Genomic DNA, 20,746 nt, shown 5'->3' on the forward strand with positions numbered 1-20,746 from the left:
CAGAGTTCTTAATTGCCTCCTTTGAACTTCAAAAGTACTACAACTACAAGTTTCGATAGCTCGTTAGTCATTCTCTCTAATCAATGAAACATCAAAGACAATGACCTGTTTGGTGCATGTCATTGAGGGGAGGGGGAGGAGGGAATGTTTTGTGTGCAAAAGTCAAACACAACCCCTCCCACCAGATCTCTTGTGATTGGGAATTTCAAATTTTAAATCCCCTCCCCTTTTCAATCAAATAGAATGGGCGCAACTTCAGACTCAAGCTCCAGCGTAGAGTCTGAAATCAGGCTAGGGCAAGCTGCCCAGATCACACACACGTGTCTTCTTATTTTTTCACTTTCAAAAAGCGTCTGCATGCCATCGTTTTATTTTTATCTTTGTTTATTTTCTGTTTATTTCGTTGCTGAGTGAGGTCAGCAGACAAAGTGACGTGAGTGGGATGAAAAAACCTGGGTGAAATGTGCCAATCTCAACAGGAAACAACGGTATGTATCAGTTTCCATCAGAACTGACTGAAGATAACTTTATACTTGATATTTAATCTACTTGAGCCCCTGGCATCCCTATGCTGGGGGGGGGAAGGTTCACCAAAATAGCCAATCTTCAAGCTCACAAGGCATGACACAAACCACTTTAAATCATATTGGAGGTGCACGGCACTGGTGGTTCTGGCTGCCTGAATGACTACAACAAACTACAGTAAAACATGACGTAAACGTTATTTCTGCTCCCGACTGGATCAGAAACCCGACATCGGTATCGACCCAAGGCTGCCCTAGACCACATACCTGATCCAGTCCTAATGAACCATGCACCTGCTGCTACTTTTAAGCTCACTCTCATACCTGTATGTATGTATAGTATACATGTTATTCTCTATCCAGTGTTTTTTCTCCTCGCTCTACCCTCTATCTATGTCCTCCTCCCTTCACACGAAAAAAAGACGAAATGATTGAGCATGCATGGAAAGAATTTCACCCTCCCATAACACCTGTGATGAGAATACAATAGCGAAACAGCTCCAGACCTGTAAGCACTAGAGAGGGAGATAGAGAGAGGAAACACAACTCTCTCCAAGCCGGTTCTCAGGGGCAGAGAAGGATTAACCCCTGCGAGGGCCCTGGGGCCCATCATTGTTTAGGGCTGGATGCTTTGCTCTGTTTGGGTGTTTCTTTCGTTGATATACTGACATTCCAATGAGGTACAGAGCCCTTCATGGTTGGGTATTACGTTGGGTATTGAAGTTCTGTTCAAAGTAGGATCCAAATAGCGAGGAATACAAATCAGAATTGATAAAGTCCTAAATCATTCAAGGGTCCACCGGGTTTCCTATTAATAAAGCAACAACAACAAGCTTTAACTTTAAATTTTCCATTGTGTTATAATGGAATAACTGTAGGAGAGAATACTATTCATTACGTTTTATTATTATTGTTATTATTGATGTAACGGTGCCATGGCATTGGTCCGACATCTTGTTGTTCCTACATCCCATTAGTCCGAATCTGATGAATGTTAACCTGGTGAATGATACTATGCCTAAACCTAAACCCTAACCTTAGTAAAACTATGCCTAAACCTAAACCAAACCTCAGTAAAACTATGCCTAAACCTAACCCTAAAACCTAACCTTCACCAAAGTAGGACTAATGACATGTAGGAGATTTAGGACTTATGGGCAGTCCCCAATGTAACTTTAGTTTACAGGGACTTATTGTGTTTGATTAATTTAAACAGCAGTATTTTCAGCATTGGCTCTACTGTATCTCAGGTATTCTAATATACACAAGTTTGCAATAGTGATAGTAAATACTATTAGTTACTACTTCAGTTAACACAAACGTTCCAAACACTATGACGTTTTTGGGAGAGGAACTGAAATAGGGAAACGATAGCAACCGATCAATCCTAAAACGACAGGGTGGTGGTAGCCCCCCCCCCCCCCCCCCCCCCCCTAAGGCACTCAGTCTGGAGGTGGACTGGGGTGGATGGTGGAAGCCCCCAAGGCACTGCAGTTGGACTGAGGGAGGAGGAGGGGAGAAGGAGGGGTGGTACATGCGTAAGGATGATGATGATGATGATGATGAGGATGGGGGGGGAACGGGGGACTCAGGGAGACACAAACCAACCAGCGAGCAGCAGCAGAAGCAGCACACCCAGCCAGAGCCCTACCTCTGCTGGGGGGCGTGTGTGGGGCTCTCTCTTCTGGCTCCTCTCCGGGGCAGGAGAACATTGGTCCCGTTCCTCCTCGGGGTCGTCGGGGAGGAGGACACCTCCCAGCGGTCTCCTCCTGGAGGAGGAGCTGAGGGGAGTCGGAGGCGTTTGGGTATCGAACCTCTCCACTTCCCCCTCGCTCCCCGAAGACGCTCTTCGTCCGCTCTGGGCCAAAGGGCGGTCCGCTCGCTGGCGTCTGGTCTCTCCCGGCGGTCTGACTTCCTTCTCCTCTTCTTCTTCTTCTTCTTCGATGTCCTCGTGCACGGCGTCGCTATCTGCTCCCTCCTCGTCCTCCTCTGTCTGGTTCTTCTGGCTCAGAGAGCATCTCTCCAACACATCTTCTTCCTCCTCCTCACTCTTCTTAGAGTAACTCTCTTCATGGTTCTGTCCGTCGCTCCTCAAACCTCCGCCTCCCGCCTCGCTCTCTCCCTGGACCTTCTCTTCTTCCTCTACATCTTCCTCTTCCTCTCCTTCGCTCTTCACACATCTCTCGACCACTTCGTCTTTGTCCGAGGCCCAGCCGTCACCTTCCTTCGCGGCAGCAGCAGCAGCAGCAGTGGCGGCGGCGGTGACGACTTCACGCGTCGCTCCGTCGTTCTTCGCGGCCTTCTGTTCGTCCGTGAATCTTTCCACGACGTCTTCCCCTCCCTCCACCTCCTCCTCTACTCCGTCACTGGTTTTCCCCTCCTCCTCCTCCTCCCACCCCCCTCCCCCATCGCTCTCCTCCACCTCCGCTCCGCTCCGTCTCCCGCTGCTTTCCGTCTCTCTGCGCCTCCTCTCCTCCTCCTCCGCTAACCCTTCCTCCTCCTCCCCTCCCGGAACACACTCCTCCTCCTCCTCTATCTCCTCCTCAGCCAGGTCTTCAGGCACCTCCTCGTCCTCCTCCTTCACCCCGACTGCCGCCTTTTCCTTTCTTTCCACACCTCCCTTCTCTCTGTCGTTTCTGCGAGCGCCGCCCGACGCCCCTTCCTCGCTCACTCCCTCCTTGTACTCTGCACCTCCTTTCTTAATCGCCGGTCCCCCTTCTCTCTCCTCCTCCTCCTCCCTCCTCTCCTCCCCTACTCCTTCATCCTCTCCCACCTCCTCTTCCCCCCCACCTCCCTCATACTCTCCTGTCGCTGTGGATAAGTCTGCTGCCTCTCGCTCCCCCGCGCGCCGCGGGGTGCTTTGTCTCCCCCCGCTGGCGGCCAGGGGAGACAGCAGGAGGCGCGGTGGTGGTGGGCCCCGGAGAGAGCCTTCCTCCCCCTCGGGTTCGAAGGGGGGGGGGGGGGGGGGACAAAAGAGAGAGAGAGAGAGAGAGAGAGAGAGAGAGAGAAAGAAGTAGGGGTGAGGAAAGGAGAGAGTGTGATATGTACAGAGACCAGGAGGTGGATGGGTGGATGGATGGATGGATGGCATGCAGGTGAAGAAAAGAGAAAGACAAGTTGACACTTTGGAAGGGAATTAGTTGTTGTTAAATGACACAAACTGAATACACACACACACACACACACACACACACACACACACACACACGCATGCGTGTACACACACACCACATACACATTCCCTGCCCTCTACCCCACACACACACACACACACACACACACACACACATACAAATCTTTAACTTTCTATTTATTTTTTTCCTTTTTCAGGCCAAGGACTCCTTTTAATGCAAAACCAATAGAGGGTATGCGCGTGACATCATCATCATACCCGGAAGTTATGCGGGAACGCCTACTGAGTGGCAAAAAACTACTTTCTGGCATTGACAGCCCATACATCCAAACAGAAAAGTCCTATGTGACTGCATTAAACAACGTTAAACAACGTTACAACTCACTTTGCCACATTATGCATGCGCATACCCTCTATAAGTAGTTTAGCTTGCAGCAAGCTGGTATAAGTTACCACCCAGAAGCAGAGATTTGAGTTACAAAGGTTTGCTTTGAAAAATCTAGATTCAAAGGGTTAGATCTGCAAAAAATGTTCACGATTTTAAACAAATAGCAGATTGAGTGCCGCGCTGCGAGCTTGTATAGCTGCTATTTTTCAATAGCTAAAGCATAAAATAACTCCAGGTCTTAGTGGGTTTAAACGAGAAATAGCAGATCTACAAGCTCGTTTACCTGTTGTGACGGAGGCTCTCCAGACAGGTTGAGGTCTTGTAGCTCTGGTTCCGTCCTCTCCTCGGCTGGAGCCCCCCCGCTGGCCTCGCTGTCCTGCAGCGTTGAGACAAAGTGACGCCAGGTTTCGTGAGAGAAACAAGCAACTGGGTCAATGAAAACAAGCCCACTAAAAAAGCGACTACAGGCCACATGAGCATCGTCCATTTCACACGGCGTGTCGTGAGCTCGTGGATGGTCTGCTTCCGGCAGGCAAGTGCATACATAGACATCAAAGGGGGCCTTTTACCCGCCTGTAAAAGTGCCCTCTCCACACCATGAATGCAGTTTTTTCTGTAGTGAAAGAATTGCAAACACACTCTTTCCATGGCATACCTGAAGGCAGAATTCAAGAGAATTGCCTTGTCCAAACTCTCCTGAACTTGAATGCAGCATCTAATGTTGAAAGAATTGCCCTCTTGGTGTAGAAATCCATGCTGTACGCCTCATTGCCTTTTGTACGCTTAGCTTAGTGTGGTATCAAGTACTGAAAATAGCCGACCTCCAAGCTCACAACGCGTCGCAGGCTCGCAGGGCGACGCATTGTGAGCTTGGACGTCTGCTATTTTCAATATCTTCACCAAAAGGCCCTTTTAGAAATGTCCCCTGCCTCTCTAACATTCTCTGCACGTCCCTGGCTTCTCCGGTGTGTGACACACTTTCAAATGACTGAAATCACTCAGCAGTGGAAACAGAAAACTATAATCTGTGTCATCTCAGGTCCTGTTTCTACACAAAACCTCATATTACAGACGCGACCACGTATTTCCCGGTGAACCTGTGCGCAAAGGTGTGGGCCGATGGGCAAGGAGGGTTGCGAGCTTATGGGAAACAACTAAAATAAGACCTTAAAACCTGGCGAAAACAGTTGCGTGCATTGGCGGAAGATGACGATAAAGGAAATCATTAAATGGAAAACATTAAATTAACTTCTGAAAAGCCTACACGGCCTTAAAACATGGCAAAAACAGTTGCGTCTATTAGCGCAAGATTAGATGAGGATAAAGGAAATCATTAAATGGAAAACATTAAATTAACTTCTGAAAAGGCTTCTAAGCCAACACTATAGCCTACTAAAAAATAGTGAACCGCGATCTTGCCACACGTGAATAATTGTGGTTGTAAACAATAACACAGACAATCTAAATCCTTAGTGTAGTTGTGGGAAGAAAAGGTTATCATCATGGCCCCAAATAACTTTTAAATATCTTGCAATTGGCGACGAGTCTCTTACTAAATCGGCAAGAGTGCCTCTCATTCTCAATACATAAAGGCTAAGCTATATAACCTCTCCATCATCAGCAATAGTCAGTGGTGTGTGTTCCCCTCACTCCCAAGCCCCCACCATTGCGCTTAGGTTCACCGGGAAATACACGCTCGCATTACAGACAGACAGACAGACGGACGGACGTACCTCATACTGCAGGCCTCCTCCCAGAATGTCCAGGTCCAGGTGGAGGTTCTTCAGGAGTCTGGCTGATCCTCCACCACTGAGCTGAGATAGAGAGAGAGAGAGAGAGACACAGCAACACAGTTCAGCAAGGCCTCTTATGGTGTACAGCAGGGGACTTCAACAGGGGGTCCTCAGAGTTACTACAGGGGGTCCTCCAAATCTTGGTGTGATAGAAACTTTTTTTTCTTCCTTTTTCATATGAACCACTTGAACCCTAGTTTCCATGTTCAAAGAACTTTAGACAAAAATAGGCGATCTACAAGCTCACAACGCCTCGCACTGCGAGGCGTTGTGAGCTTGTAGATCGGCTATTTTCGGCAAAGAGGTTTGGTGTAGAGAGGGAAAAAGAGCAGACTAAGTATAGTTAACACATCTGGTGCCAACCCCGAGTTTCCCGAGTTTGTATTGATACCAACGCTGTGCCAACCCCGAGTTTCCCGAGTTTGGGCCGTTTTTTTCAAAAAAAAAATTTGGACCTCCAGAAATGTATTAGGCATGATCGCGATCGCGAAATTGCATGTTTAACCCCCATACCAACCCATTCTTTCAAACATGGCAGCCATGTTTGTTTACATCTGTAGAAAACATAATGGCCCATAAATCATGAATGCCTGAACGGATTTCCAAGCGGATTTTTTTGTTTGAAAGCTGTGAACAGCATCTACACACGTGGTGCATCATCTAGGCATGGGCGTGCACTTTTTACACAATTGCACAATTACATGGAAGTCTATGGTAACCATGGCAACGCGAGACATTGAAGAGAAAAAATCATTGCAACATAAGTGTTAAATATCTGAAAACACAAATTGACATGAATCCAAAATACACTGATGATTGTGCTGTCAAACGATTAAACTATATGGATTCTATGAAAAGGTTGGTCCCATCCTCTTTTACAGTACACTTTAAGACATAATAAGACATAATAAGACAGAATAAAGCCATAATAAGAAATAATGTGTTGGTAATTAGAGCTAATATATTTTATTAGACAGAAACAAAGACAGAATAGTAGAATACATTCTCTGGCACCGTCACCTGCCGCGGAACTGCAGCGGCAGACACTGCCGCACGACCGCTAGTTTTCAACCAGCAGTCGCACTGCATCGCCGGCGATAGGACCAGCAGTCCCGCCAGTAGGACCGGCGGCCGCCACACGGACCGGCAGGTCCCGTAGCGGTAAACTGCCCGTCCGTGCGGTGGTGGCTGAGACAGAATAGCAGAAAGCGAATACATTATCTGGCACCGGCATCGCTGGTAACTGCCACTGCTCTAATTACCAACACATTATTTCTTATTATGGCTTTATTCTGTCTTATTATGTCTAACCTAACCCTAAGTAATTTTGCACATTTCTGATCCAGTCTAGAATCATTATCGTCGCTGTTCTATCTCCATTTTTACATCTGTGTGCGTTAGGCGTCGTTAACCTGGTCTCGTACCTCGTGTCCCGATAGCTTGTCTTCATCGTCCTCGTCCTCATCGTCGTCATCTTCATCCAAGCCGGGCAGAGAGAGAGACACCTTCTCCTCCTGTCTGCTGCCCAGCACACTGGAGCTGACACTGCTACGGAGACCCTGAGAGGTGGACAGACAGACAGACAGGGAGACAGACCGGAAAGGGGGAGGAGGAGAATGAGGGACAAAGGAGGTGAAGAAGAGACCGGTAAGAGAGAGGGAAGGAGTACAAAGTTAACATCTTCACATTAGGGCATTCACCAAATATTCTAATATTCGAATATCAAAGTCACTATTCGACATTGTTGACCGAAATCGAATATTCGCTTATTTTTTATTGTTTTGTCTTTAAAAATACTGTATATATATTTCTTCATGGTTTATAAAGCTTGGCTAGATAGGTGACGCAAATAAATGAACAGATAAAATGTAAACTGATCATTTATACATTTAGACCTGGAGAGGTCTGTGTCACTTTACATTTGAACAACTTTAACCCTTATTTTATACTTTAGCTATTCAAAAATAGCAGATATACAAGCACATAGCGTGGCTGCGAGCTTGTAGATCTGCTATTTCTTTTTTTAAATTGTGAATTATTTAGCAAATCTTTGAATACACTTTTTTTTTAAAAGCGAACATAACTCAAATCTTTCTTTCTCAGGGTCCCTGGAACAAAATATTTTGAGATGGGGGTCCGGATGCCCACCACGAGGTGTCTACACGTCAATCTCTTTGATGTCTCTGGGTTTTACAATATCTATACTGTACTGTAGTTACTGTACTTTGCTACCGCAATGAAGGATCTACCGCGGTGATCAAAAACCAACAATATGGGAAAAACACTACATTTCCCAAAATGCAGCGCGGTATCACGTGACCAGGAAGTGCAGTCTCCCTGCAGCCAATCACAAGCGTCTGCTGCCTAACCAAGATGCATTTTTGAACCACTCGGACTGAAAGACCATGCAAAGCTGCCTTAACCCAGTTGCGGTTTTGAGACCTGCACTCTCCCCCCTCACACAACAGCAGTTTTGCGCTGGTACATTCTTCTCCTGTATGATCTAAGTTTTTCATCACCTCCATGTTCAATACGCAGTCTTTTCTACCGCCCGTGACAAACGCTGTGGCCAAAGTGGTCCTGACTGAAAGAAAACATGATCGTGAAAATAAACAGGACATCCTTGGATTACATTTACTCGGATCATGGATACTATTTTCCCAGTAACGCGGAGGTACGTAAAATGGCGGATTCCTCTCCTGATCTTGATTTTTCAATTACCATGTTCAAAACGCGACCCTTTCTACCGCCCGTGACACAAACGCTGTGGCCCAAGATTTGTAAAAAGCTGTCCTGACTGAGAGAAAAGATCAGCGTGAAAATAAACTGGACATACTTGGATTACATTTACTCAACATGTTACGGATACTTTTTCCACGCAAAGGTACGTAAAATGGCGGATTGCTATGGAGACGATGGGCCCCTGCGAGGGCAAACCCTGAATCATCGTGGGCACCCAACTTTAAGCACCACAGATACAGAAAAATGTGTTTCAGAAACCTGTTCACAGAGAGAGAGAACCGTTCTACATTCTACAAAGACGTTAGTAGAATTGGGGTCCTCGGGTCTAAATGGGGTTAACCCTGCCAGGGCCCTTCACTTACCCCCAGAGAAGAGGAGGTCTTGAGGGGCTCCAGCCCCCCAGCGCTGCCCAGGGACCCCCTGAGAGCCGGGCTGGGTCCAGACAGCGGACCCCCGGGACCGTCCAGGCCCCTGAGAGGAGCCAGGCTGCCCAGTGGAGAGGGCAGGGAGCCCAGGGCAGAGCTCATACCCTGGGGAGGACATGGATGGATGGATGGGTCAGTGATAGGATTAACAGAGTTGCCAGTAGGGATGGGGCGATAATCGTTATTAACGTTTATCGTGATCCAAAACACTCACAATAATCGTATCGTGGAGATTTAAATTTATCGTGAAATTATCCTCCGCACTGATCAATTCACTGGGATCAATTCACCTTTTAGCTACCGAGCTGCATATCCGGTACCACTTAAACCCTCTATAATTGGTCAATTGGATCTGGAAATTACATACATAGTCTTTATTTCACTCTGAACCAAATCTCTTTGCATTGTTTGTGGATAAAAGATTGAAATACAAAATATTTGAAACTATTACTACTGCTATTGAAGATACTTGTGAATGTGTCACGATTGAGATCAACATGGAAAAAAAGAAGAATATCATTGTCAGCTGTGTATATAGGGAACCTAATTCCAGAATAGAAATTTTTAAGAATTTTATGGAAGACATGTTCTCAAGTACTACTGAGCAGAAGATTGCTTATGTTTGCGGTGATTACAACGTTGATCTTCTTAATCCTCATAAATACTTAGCGATTGATGAATTCATAGCGGCAATGTATAGTATGAGCCTTTATCCTATTATAACTCAGCCTAGCAGAATAACACCACATTGAGCTACCATCATAGATAATATTTTTACCAATAATATGGATGATAACATTGTGAGTGGTTTGTTGATAAAAGACCTTACCGATCATATGCCAGTCTTTGCAATATATGACTGTGACTATAGCCTGAAGAGGGAAAGTAACATAGCCAGATACAAGAGATTGAGAACGGATGTAGCTATTGATGCCTTCAATAGTGAATTGTTAGATGAAGATTGGAGGAACGTATATGAAACAGACAATGTGGATCTAGCTTATGATCATTTTTTAAAAACATTCTTACAGCTATATGAAAGGAACTGCCCAATGCAGAGATGCAGTATGAAACCTAAAGGCATAGAAAAGCCCTGGTTCACAAGGGGATTGACAAATGCATGTAAAAAAAAGAATACTTTATACAGAGAATTTTTAAGATATAGAACTAGAGATAAAGAAATTAAATATAAAAGATATAAAAATAAATGAATGGATATAATTAGGATATGTAAGAAAGAATATTATAATACATTACTGGATAGGAATAAAAATAATATTAAGGGTACCTGGAATATATTAAATAGCATTATAAGAAATAAAAGAAACTCTAACTATACTGATCATTTTGTTGTTAATGAAAACACAATTGACAACATGAATGATGTGGTTCAGGGGTTCAATGATTTTTTTGTAGGTGTGGGTCCCAAACTGGCAAATGAAATAACCTCTCCCTTAGGGAGGGATGTTCAAAATCTTGAAGAAAGAAATCCAGACTCAATTTTCCTGCGCAAAACAGACAGAAATGAAATTATTGATATTGTACAAAAATGTAAAAGCAAAACATCGACAGACTGGAATGGCATTGATATGAAACTTATAAAAAATATAATTAATTCTATTGCTGACCCTTTAGTTCATATTTGTAATGCATCATTTAAATCAGGATCTTTTCCTTGACAGATGAAAATTGCTAAAGTAATACCTATACATAAAGCAGGAGACAAACATATTTTTACTAACTACAGGCCAGTTTCCTTGCTATCTCAATTCTCTAAGATCCTGGAAAAACTATTTTCTGCTAGACTGGATAGCTTCATAGAAAAACATAATCTGCTGACAGATTGTCAGTATGGATTTAGAACCAATAGATCTACCTCACTGGCATTAATTGAGTTAATAGAAGAATTAACAACTTCAGTTCAAGATAAGAAATATGCAGTAGGAGTATTTATTGATCTAAAGAAAGCTTTTGACACTATTAATCATGACATTTTACTACACAAGATGGACAATTATGGAATTAGAGGGGTAGGGCTTAAGTGGATCAAAAGTTATATTGAAAATAGAAAACAGTTTGTACAGATGGGGGAGTTTATGTCAACAAGATTAGATATTACTTGTGGCGTTCCACAAGGGTCTATATTAGGCCCTAAGTTATTTATCTTATATATAAATGACATATGTAAAGTTTCAAATATTTTGAAGTTTGTTATTTTTGCAGATGACACAAATATCTTTTGCTCCGGGGAGAACCTCCAACAACTGCTGAGGGTTGTCTCTACTGAACTGGGGAAATTGAAATTATGGTTCGATTCAAACAAATTATCACTTAACCTAAAAAAAACAAAATTTATGATTTTTGGAAACAAAAAAATTGAATTAAATACAAAGGTTGAATTAATGATAGATAATGTAATGTTGGAAAGAGTATATGAGAACATGTTCCTCGGAGTTGTAATTGACCATAAGTTCAGTTGGAAAGCCCATATAAATCATGTACTGGCAAAAGTGTCGAGGAGTATTGGGATATTGTACAAGGTGAAGAATATTTTGAACAACAATTCACTGTTCATGCTGTATAACACACTAATACTGCCTTATCTATCCTATTGTGTGGAGGTGTGGGGAAACACCTATCATACAAACCTAAATCCATTATGCATAATCCAAAAAAAAGCAATACGAATAGTTCATAAGGTAGGTTATCATGATCACACAAATGCATTATTTTTAAATTCCAAATCATTTAAGTTTCATGACCTAGTTGAATTTAAAACAGCACAGATTATGTATAAGGCAAGGTATAAACTACTACCTGGACATGTACAGAGTTTGTTCAAGGATAGGGAGGGGAGGTATGAATTGAGAAGGGAAAAGAACTTTAAACATATTGGGGCTCGGACGACCATGAAGAGCATGTGCATATCTGTCAGAGGAGTCCAATTATGGAACGTTTTACCGGAGCAGGTCCAAATCTGCAAAGATTTGAGACAATTTAAAAAACAGCTAAAGGAGATTGTTTTGGAGAAATATAGAAATGAAAATCTAGCGACCTAAAGGAATTCAATAATTAAATTGTTAAATAAAAACGAATAATTACATTATAAGTATAGTATTTAGATGAGCGACAGGGTGTGATGTGGCAGTATTGGTGTTGGTAATAAGCATACAGAATGTGGGTATATACTATATATACTGATGTACTGTATACAATTGTAAGATATTTTATTTGATTTGATTTTTGACTCTTATTTAATTTTTTTGAATAATATGTGTCCCAATCTCCCCAGGAGCCAGTCATTGCAATTTTTTTCATTTTCATTTTTTCATTTCATTTGAAAGCTGGGGATCATAGCTACAAAATGATATATTGGTTGTGGAGATTGACCCAACAGTTTTGAAGATATGGCTTATAGAATGATGCCATGCTGAAATAGTACTTTTGAGATATTCAAGTTTTAAATACATTTCTAACCTGCAATGACCTGACTCCGCCACATGGGGAGCAATCTTCAATTCAATCTTCAATTCAAAGAAGCTTTATTGGCATGAGAACACAAACGTTTACACAGTGGTGGAAAAAGTACCAACATTTTATAATAAAGTAAAGTATCAATTCTGCAATGTAGAATCACTCTGTTACAAGTAAAAGTCCAGAATAAAAAATGTACTTGAGTAAAAGTACAAAAGTATTGGTATCCAAATGTACTTAAAGTACCAAAAGTAAAAGTACAAAATGTTTGAAAATAGCAGATCTACAAGCTCACAACGCGTCGCACCGCAATGCGTTGTGAGCTTGTAGATCGTCTATTTTCAAATAGCCTTGGTATAACATAGGGCTAAAGTGGTTTATGTATGTTTTAAACTTTAGTTATTGCTCTCTAAAAAGATAATGCCACAACAGCATCTCAAGCATTATTGGGCTAAATGTAAAGACGCTACAGTGCGCCAACCGTGAAGCAGTTTAACCAATTTGCTACATACGTCTACACAAACGGTCAGATTACAAAGATAAATTGCTTAGTGAAGGCTCACAGATGTCACCATAGGGTACGCTCCAGCAGAATGTCCCGTAATGATCGTATTATTTAATGAGGAGCATTTTAATCCGATCGGTCGTCGTTTCCTTAAAAAGGTATTAATGTATCTAAGTGCAGTACACCTCGCAACCGATGGGGTCGCATGGCTGAAAAACAACAGAAAATGGCATCTGATCGGATTAAAATGCAGTTTATTAAACAATACGAAAGATACGGGTAATTCTGCTTGAGCGTACCATACTGTGACATCTGTGAGACTTCAGTAAGCACGTTATCTTTGAAATATGAAGGTTTTTGTAGACGTACGTAGCAAATAGGATTAACTGCTCAACACGAGGTTGAAGTGAACCTATTACGTGTGCAACAGGGCTAACTGTGCTAAATGTAGCATAATCAGTGTTTGTGTAACTTCAGCCAGAAGGATTATTTGACCTGATAATAAAACACAATCTACAGGCTTAACCGCCTCGCGTTGTGAGCTTGTAGAAGAGAGCAACAATAGAGTTGGGTCACGTTTTATTTGTTTATAGCCTGCAGCTAGCGCTGCAGCTAGCGCTAGCTAACGCTAGCTAGCGTTAGCCGTTAGCCACTCATAGCCAGTCAACCAGAATAGTCTACTCTAAAGTCAACTTTCCGACGGCGAGTGAACGATTGCATTCCATCCATGTTTTCTTGGCTGTCAATTTATTGTCCAAAAAAACAAACACCCTGAACGTTAGAATTAGATAGTTTAGGACGACACTGATCTATTCAATGCTAAGCTAACTCAGTGACAAAGGAAGCTTCCGCACCGGAGCATACGTCACAGACGTCTCCAGGCCGCTCCAGGATCATTTCACCAGCGTAGAAGAAGAAACAGCGGAAGTCAAGAACGGCGGAAGAATAATAAATAATAATACACAAAATCATACATTACGTGGTTAATAATTGTTCATTTGGAACACACGTGGCATTAAATTAATGGGATAAATACTGTGGGTTGCTTCGCTAAGTAATGGAGTCCCGATATTACCGCATTTGGCTACAAACGGCTAACAAAGGCTGGCTAGTTAGCATTTTAGCTAATATAAACTGGGAGGACTAACAGAATTATGTACCGATCTCTCACATTAATTAAAAAAAGTCTTATTTACATGCAGAGTTAAGCTCTGGCGTTTAAGTGAAATGTAGCCTAGATATTATGAGATGCTGTTGTGGCATAAAAAAAAAAAGAGCAAAAAAAAAAAAAAAAAATCATTTTGGCTACAGGGAATAATGACAGTCCCCGAGATGACTAGCTGCTGGGGGTGCTGGGACACATATAAGTAATTTGGAAAGGTTTGTTTTATTACGAACAGTGACATTGTTAAAGTAAAATGGATGTTTGAGTGTTCATGCAATATGAACTTTTATTTTAAATTGAAATGTTAATTATAGGGGAAAAGGATAGGCATTAATAAGCTCTGAGCTTCGGCCTATGCCTTTTCGATCAGCTAGAAATTGCTGTAATGTTTTATGTTTTTTGTGAAAATTTTGAGGATCGAAATAAACTAAACTAAACTATCTTTGCCAAAAAATAGCAGATATACAAGATCACAACACACATTGTGAGCTTGAAGATCTGCCTTTTTTTTTGGACAAATGTTCCGCCCCAGGAAAATGGATGTTGGGGATATTTTGATTATAGCGATGATATCATAAATCACAATTCCTTAGGATACAATGATCGTGACATGAAATATTCATATCGTCCCATCCCTTGTTGCCAGAGAAACCAGCAAACAGGGTTACAAAAAACAAGCCCATAAGAAGTGACTCAATGGTAATAAATGGTTGCAGTGGTTTTCAAACGGTGGTTTTCAAACAGTGGTCCAGGGTCCACCGGTGGTCCTTGAGGGGGTTCCAGGTGGTCCCCAGCTAAATGATGGAGAGTCGGTATCCAAATGGACCCTTAAGGATCGTGTGTGTGTGTGTGTGTGTGTGTGTGTGTGTGTGAGAGAGGGGTCTTTGTGTGTGTTGCTCACCCAGGTGTGTGTGTGTGTGTGTGTGTGTGTGTGTGTGTGTGTGTGTGTGTGTGTGTGTGTGTGTGTGTGTGTGTGTGTGTGTGTGTGTGATACCATGGATACCTACACACACGGCCACTCTATGGAGCGGTCTACCACCGCTCACAAATATTTGCTTTACCTCAAGGAACAAGACACAAGGAAAAGACGCAAAGTGACCACAACGATGCGCCATGACACTTTCGGTGGCAAAACTTGTACAGGAAGTTGGATGAATACATGGCAGTGAATGGAGCCAGCTGGATCAGCTCATGAACACACTATTTATGAACGACTGAGACCTTTGTCATATAATCGCTTCAGGAATATAAAATAATAAATATCACAGGTATTTCTACAATCACTTGCTTTTCGATGTGCACAGTACAATCATGTTATTGAGGATCTAAACAGGGGCAGGGGTCGTTATTGTCTCGGAGGTACCGCAAGATTTGATTTCCAGACAGGACATGGTGTCGCGATACTGCTTGCTTCCTGCACCATTTTGAAAGTAAAGTTTAAGACTTTTTAAGACCTTTTTAAGACCCTAACAAATGTAATTTAAGACCCAAATCGAGGTCGTAACAATGTGAGGGTGGGCCAACGGGTGGGTCGTCAGACCACCGTGGCCTGTCACCATTAATGCTGCGAAGGAATATAATGACGAAGCGAGTTCGGAGGAGTGTTCTGGAGGTTGCGTGCGCTCACGGGTCGGGACCTGCGTGTCCCGCCCCCTATCCACAATACAGGATATAGGTAGACCTGCCTGTAGGTAAGGTATTGTTGCGCAAGCTGCTACCTGAACTCAGAATTGGAGATGCACAATATTGTTTTTTGAAACCGATAGATAACTTTCTGCTTCTACCGACTACTATAACTATTTTTTTTATTTATAAAGTGCTGTAACATGTTAGTGCCTTATCACTCTTATTCAAGCATAAATGATTTAACATTAGATTTTCCCATAACTTTATATCTGTAGGCTTCATTATATTTGTATTGTCTATTTTCTTTTCTTCATATTTTTCTATAGGCTATTTAGTAAATGGTATAACTTTTGCTGCATATTAAGATGCTGTATTTACGGACTCGTATCACAGATTTTTCTACACGAAGAAAAGAAAATAGACAAGCCTACCTCTATAAAAGTATACAGCGAACACACCGAAAAGCAACGCAGCAGAAAACAATGTGTGACATGTTTTCTTTTATCTTCCTGAGCAGAGTATTTTATAAAGGTCTCTATCGTTCAGAAATAGAGTTTATTCATAAGCTGTCCAGCTGGCTCTCATAGACCCCAATGTTATTCACAGAACTTCCGGTGTTAGTTTGCCACCGGGTTAGGGTTAGAGTTAGGGGAAGTTTGACGAGATTCTGCAGACTGGAATTGCGTGGGAGAAAAAATGACGTTTAGTGACTTTTCCTTTGGAGACGTTCATTCATTGCTTTACCTTCAAGGTGTCTTTCTTCTTCTTCTCCTTCTTCTCTTTCTTCTTCTTCTTCTCCTTGTCCTTCTTCCCTCCGGCGCCCCCGGTGGTGGTGGAGGACCCTCCTCCTCCTCCTCCTCCTCCGGGCCCCACGGCGGCCAGGCGCTCGCGCTCCGCCACCACCAGGCGGCGGTAGTGCTCGTCGCAGGGGTGGTCCCAGGTGGAGCCGGCCGTGGCGAAGTTGAAGTAGTAGACGTCACCCGTCACGTCCTGGCTGTGGGGGGAGGAGGAGGGGGGGAGTGAGGAGGGGGTCACTTCAACACCTCACAGTACCATGGGTGGGGGGGTGTGGTGGGTGGGTGGGTCAGGGTGATCGAATGGAGAAATATCACTGTCGGTATGGCTTTGACTAGGGCTTTCACAATTATTAACCCATTTAGGCCTGAACACATTATGACGCAATATTTTATGCTTTAAATATAAAAGAATTAGCAGATATACAAGCTCACAGCACGGCACCGAGTGCCGCGCTGCGAGCTTGTAGATCTGCTATTTTTGAAAAATCGTGAAAATTTGAATTTTCACCCGATTCTATAAGTGTCTTTTGAATCCTTCTAAGATTTTTGGAAAAACTATGTCAGCAATCTGGCCAGCCATCGTCAAAGAAAAGGTCCTTTTCACTCAACTGGAGCTCAGTTAGTCTGTTCTTGAGAGACTACTGTGTCAGTGGTGCTCAAACCTTTTCATGTGAAGGACCCCCAAAATGATATTTATTTGGCCACGGACCCGCATCTCAAAATATTTAGTTCCAGGGACCACCCAGAAGCAAAATTTGAGTTACAAACGTTCGCTTTGAAAATACATATATTCAAAGATTTGCACCCATTTTCACGACTTTTTCAAAAATAGCAGATCTACAAGCTCGCAGTGCGGCAGTCGGTGCCGCACTGTGAGCTTGTATATCTGCTATTTTTCACTGGTTAAAGCATTCAATAATTCTAGGCCTAAATGGGTTTTTAAATAATCGTCTAATTGCAATTATTTGACATAATCGCAATTATTTTGTGATAATCGTCATAATCGTTTACATGTTGAAAAATGTTTATATATGTGTAAAACACTTAAGATTTGTAGAAATAGCTGATCCACAAGCTCACAACGCATCGCATCGCGACACGTTGTGAGCTTGTAGATCGGCTATTTCCACTATCAATGTTCTTTTTAAAGTTTAAAGTTGTCAAATATGTCCTTCATTTCTTTGTAAATTTAGGTTATGTGTCTCATATCTGCCATGTGCAACTTCAAAGCCTACAAGCCAAACAGAAATGTAATTGTCAACGACAAAAACACAATTAAATCGTTAATCGCAATTATTTGAGTGACAATTAATCGTCATGTAAAATGCCATAATCGTGACAGCCCTAACTAATTTTCTGCAGCTTGACTACATTGAGGACTTATTCCCAATGGTCCAGGCCACCTCCAACGAGTTTGACAACCTATCCTTATTTTGACTCTGGATGGCGCTGTTCGCTAGCTTATGGGTCACCAATTATTTCCGGGGTAACCAGAGGGTCACCTGACACGTCGATGGCGTAAGCAGAACGAAAACAACTTTTTTTTTCTTACTGTAAGGTGTATGTGTGTGTGTGTGATATACAGTACAGTATATGAAATGTAAGCTTACCATAATCACAGTAATCCTTAATCATATTCCATCATAATCAAGGGCTTTTGGAGAGAAATTAGAGCAGACTAAAATGTATTATAACTGTATATAACTGTATTATATTAGATTTATTAGAAATGATATTGATATATAGCTATTTTACTTTATTACATAAGTGAAGTTACCTAACAATTAGTTGACTTTTGGTGAAAAAGCCATCATATATCGGTATCGGTTAATATCGGTATCGGAAATTAAGAGTTGGACAATATCGGTATATCGGTTAAAAAAAAAGTCAATATCGGACATCCCTACTGGACATGATATCTTGTGCCCCTCCACTCACTCCACTCATAAAACACTGTCTGTGGACACGGCCCCAGTTACTCTTCATCATTCATGATGAAGAGTGCCTCCTTACCAGGGCTTCCACTCGCGAGGCAGCGGGGCAACGATGCCCTCCCTGGCCAACCACAGGAGCTCCGGCTCCCTATCCGGATCAATTCCAATCTCTCTGGCATACTCCTGGATCTCTGACAGAGAGAGACATAGAGATAGAGAGGGAGAGGGAGAGGGGACAGAGAGAGAGAGAGAGACATAGAGAGAGAGCAGAGAGATAAATAAATACAAATGAACCAACATTTGATTAGCGGTTTTGATCACAAAACAGGACAACATAGTTACCTTGTTCAGAGGGGATATAGTTCTCATCATAGTCCTCTTCTAGTATGAGCTGGTCTCCTATCAGAGCAGCTGCAGTCATGGTGGCTCCAGCTGCATGGAGACAACCATGACACACTGTTAGGATGTTTATATCAATCTTAAAGGCCAGACCGCAATCGATGCAAGTCACAACTCCTTGTAACAAAACAGTCATTCTTAATGCCAGTTCACGCCAATACAACTACTTGCAACTGCCTTTGGGGATAATGGTTATTGCTTATTGCAAGTCGCTCTGGATTAAGAGTGTCTGCCAAAAATGCATAAATTGTAAATTGTAATTGTTGCAACTTAAAAATTGTTGCATTGGTGTGGACTGGCCTAAACACATTGTTACACTGACTGGTAGCCATGTGAAACTTCTGAAAAATCTATCTGTGTACCAGTGATGTTACTAGTAATGGGTCCCGGGACCCACAGGTGGTCATTCAAATGGGTCCCAGAGTTTTATGAGTCCTCAGTATAAAGTTTACGCGCGCAAAATGGCGTCGGACGTCGGTGGAATCAAAACATTGACGTTTCTATCGCCTGTTTAAGACTTTCTACGTGGATTTTATTTGTGTTAACGTAGGGTAAAGTAGGATGCTTTCACCCATGAACAATGGTGGTGTCTGTGGACATTTTTTTTTAACATGGACTCCAATGGAGGCGCATCCCCGGGACCCCAGGACCATGACATGAATGAGTCCCTGGGTGACTTGAATGAGTTTTTGATGCGGGATGTGCGTAATGACATCACTGGTGTACAAATGGAACCAAATGGACCCTTACAGGTCTGTTAGGGCCGATTCATAGTCATACTCCACTTTTAGAGCTGAATTTATTTCAGTACGGTTCGGGGAGTCACAAAAACGAAATAAATGTGTCTCTAAAAGTGGAGTATGAATCGGCCCTTACTGAGAACTCTGAGAAATGGAACCAAATGGACCCTTACAGGTCTGTAACTCTGAGAGTGTACATATGGAACCAAATGGACTCTTACAGGTCTGTAACTCTGAGAGTGTACAAATGGAACCAAATGAACCCTTACGTGTCTGACTCTGTAACTCTGAGAGTGTACTACAAATGAAACCAAATAGACCCTTATACAGGGGGGACCATGGTCTAACTCTAAAACCGGGGGTCCTTGAAAAAAAGGTTGAGAATAACTACTAAACTATTACTGGAACCCTAACCGTAGAGATCCTCTGTGTTAAATTAACTCAGACAGTGTGCCATTTGGTTCCATGTGGCATACTGTCAGAGTTACAGCCAGTGTGAATGACAGGGACAACTGTTTAATTGTCTGTCCAAGGCTGTCACACACGCATGCACGCACGCATACACACCCCTTTCTAAAGAAGGAAGAATCTTGTTGCTTGACATGGTCTAGCCATGACTATTAGGCTAAGCAGAATAAAGTATACTCTACAGTAAACAGGGGTTGACACTAAGGTCTCAGAGGCACTTGCCCATCGGGCAAGTACAGGTCATGTTCTACTTGCCCGAAGGTAATGCCCACTTGCCCAAAAAGCAAATCGTCCATTATAAAATGATAGGTACGATTTTAATTACCGCTCAATTTAACACTTATTTCTTTACTTTCTGGGGCTGTGCGATAAAATGTCATACCTCAATACCTCCAAATCCAAATACCAAATACTTTAGCTATGATTGAATATGTCTATGGTTTCACACTTGTTAATTTATATTTTTAAATGTAGCAACAGTAAAAACAGCACATTATAGGTAAATAGTACTCTTATTTTACATTCCACAGACCAGAAGACTGGCGCACTGGCCACGTTCAGGTGTTTAGACAGATATCTCGTGTTGTGTTTATAGACATTTGTGTCCCCTCTCAAATGAGCACTTGCCCTGTC

At 42.6% G+C, this 20,746-nt stretch overlaps 1 protein-coding gene across 1 annotated transcript in view; it reads right to left on the minus strand.

The window, feature by feature from the left end:
• The window catches only part of cep164 (centrosomal protein 164), a gene marked incomplete at its 5' end in the record, with an annotated part of 50,977 nt that extends 32,050 nt beyond the window's left edge, over positions 1–18,927 (minus strand). Inside the window, 7 exons of the mRNA XM_080732059.1 lie at positions 4,329–4,421; positions 5,779–5,859; positions 7,263–7,397; positions 8,943–9,110; positions 16,520–16,769; positions 18,586–18,697; positions 18,849–18,927. Of these exons, the coding sequence (XP_080588185.1) occupies positions 4,329–4,421; positions 5,779–5,859; positions 7,263–7,397; positions 8,943–9,110; positions 16,520–16,769; positions 18,586–18,697; positions 18,849–18,927 (918 nt within the window). The remainder of the gene's footprint in view (positions 1–4,328; positions 4,422–5,778; positions 5,860–7,262; positions 7,398–8,942; positions 9,111–16,519; positions 16,770–18,585; positions 18,698–18,848) is intronic.
• Positions 18,928–20,746: the final 1,819 nt, after the last annotated feature.

This window comes from Nannobrachium achirus, assembly GCF_963921795.1.
Source record: "Nannobrachium achirus genome assembly, chromosome: 8".
NCBI lineage: Eukaryota > Metazoa > Chordata > Actinopteri > Myctophiformes > Myctophidae > Nannobrachium > Nannobrachium achirus.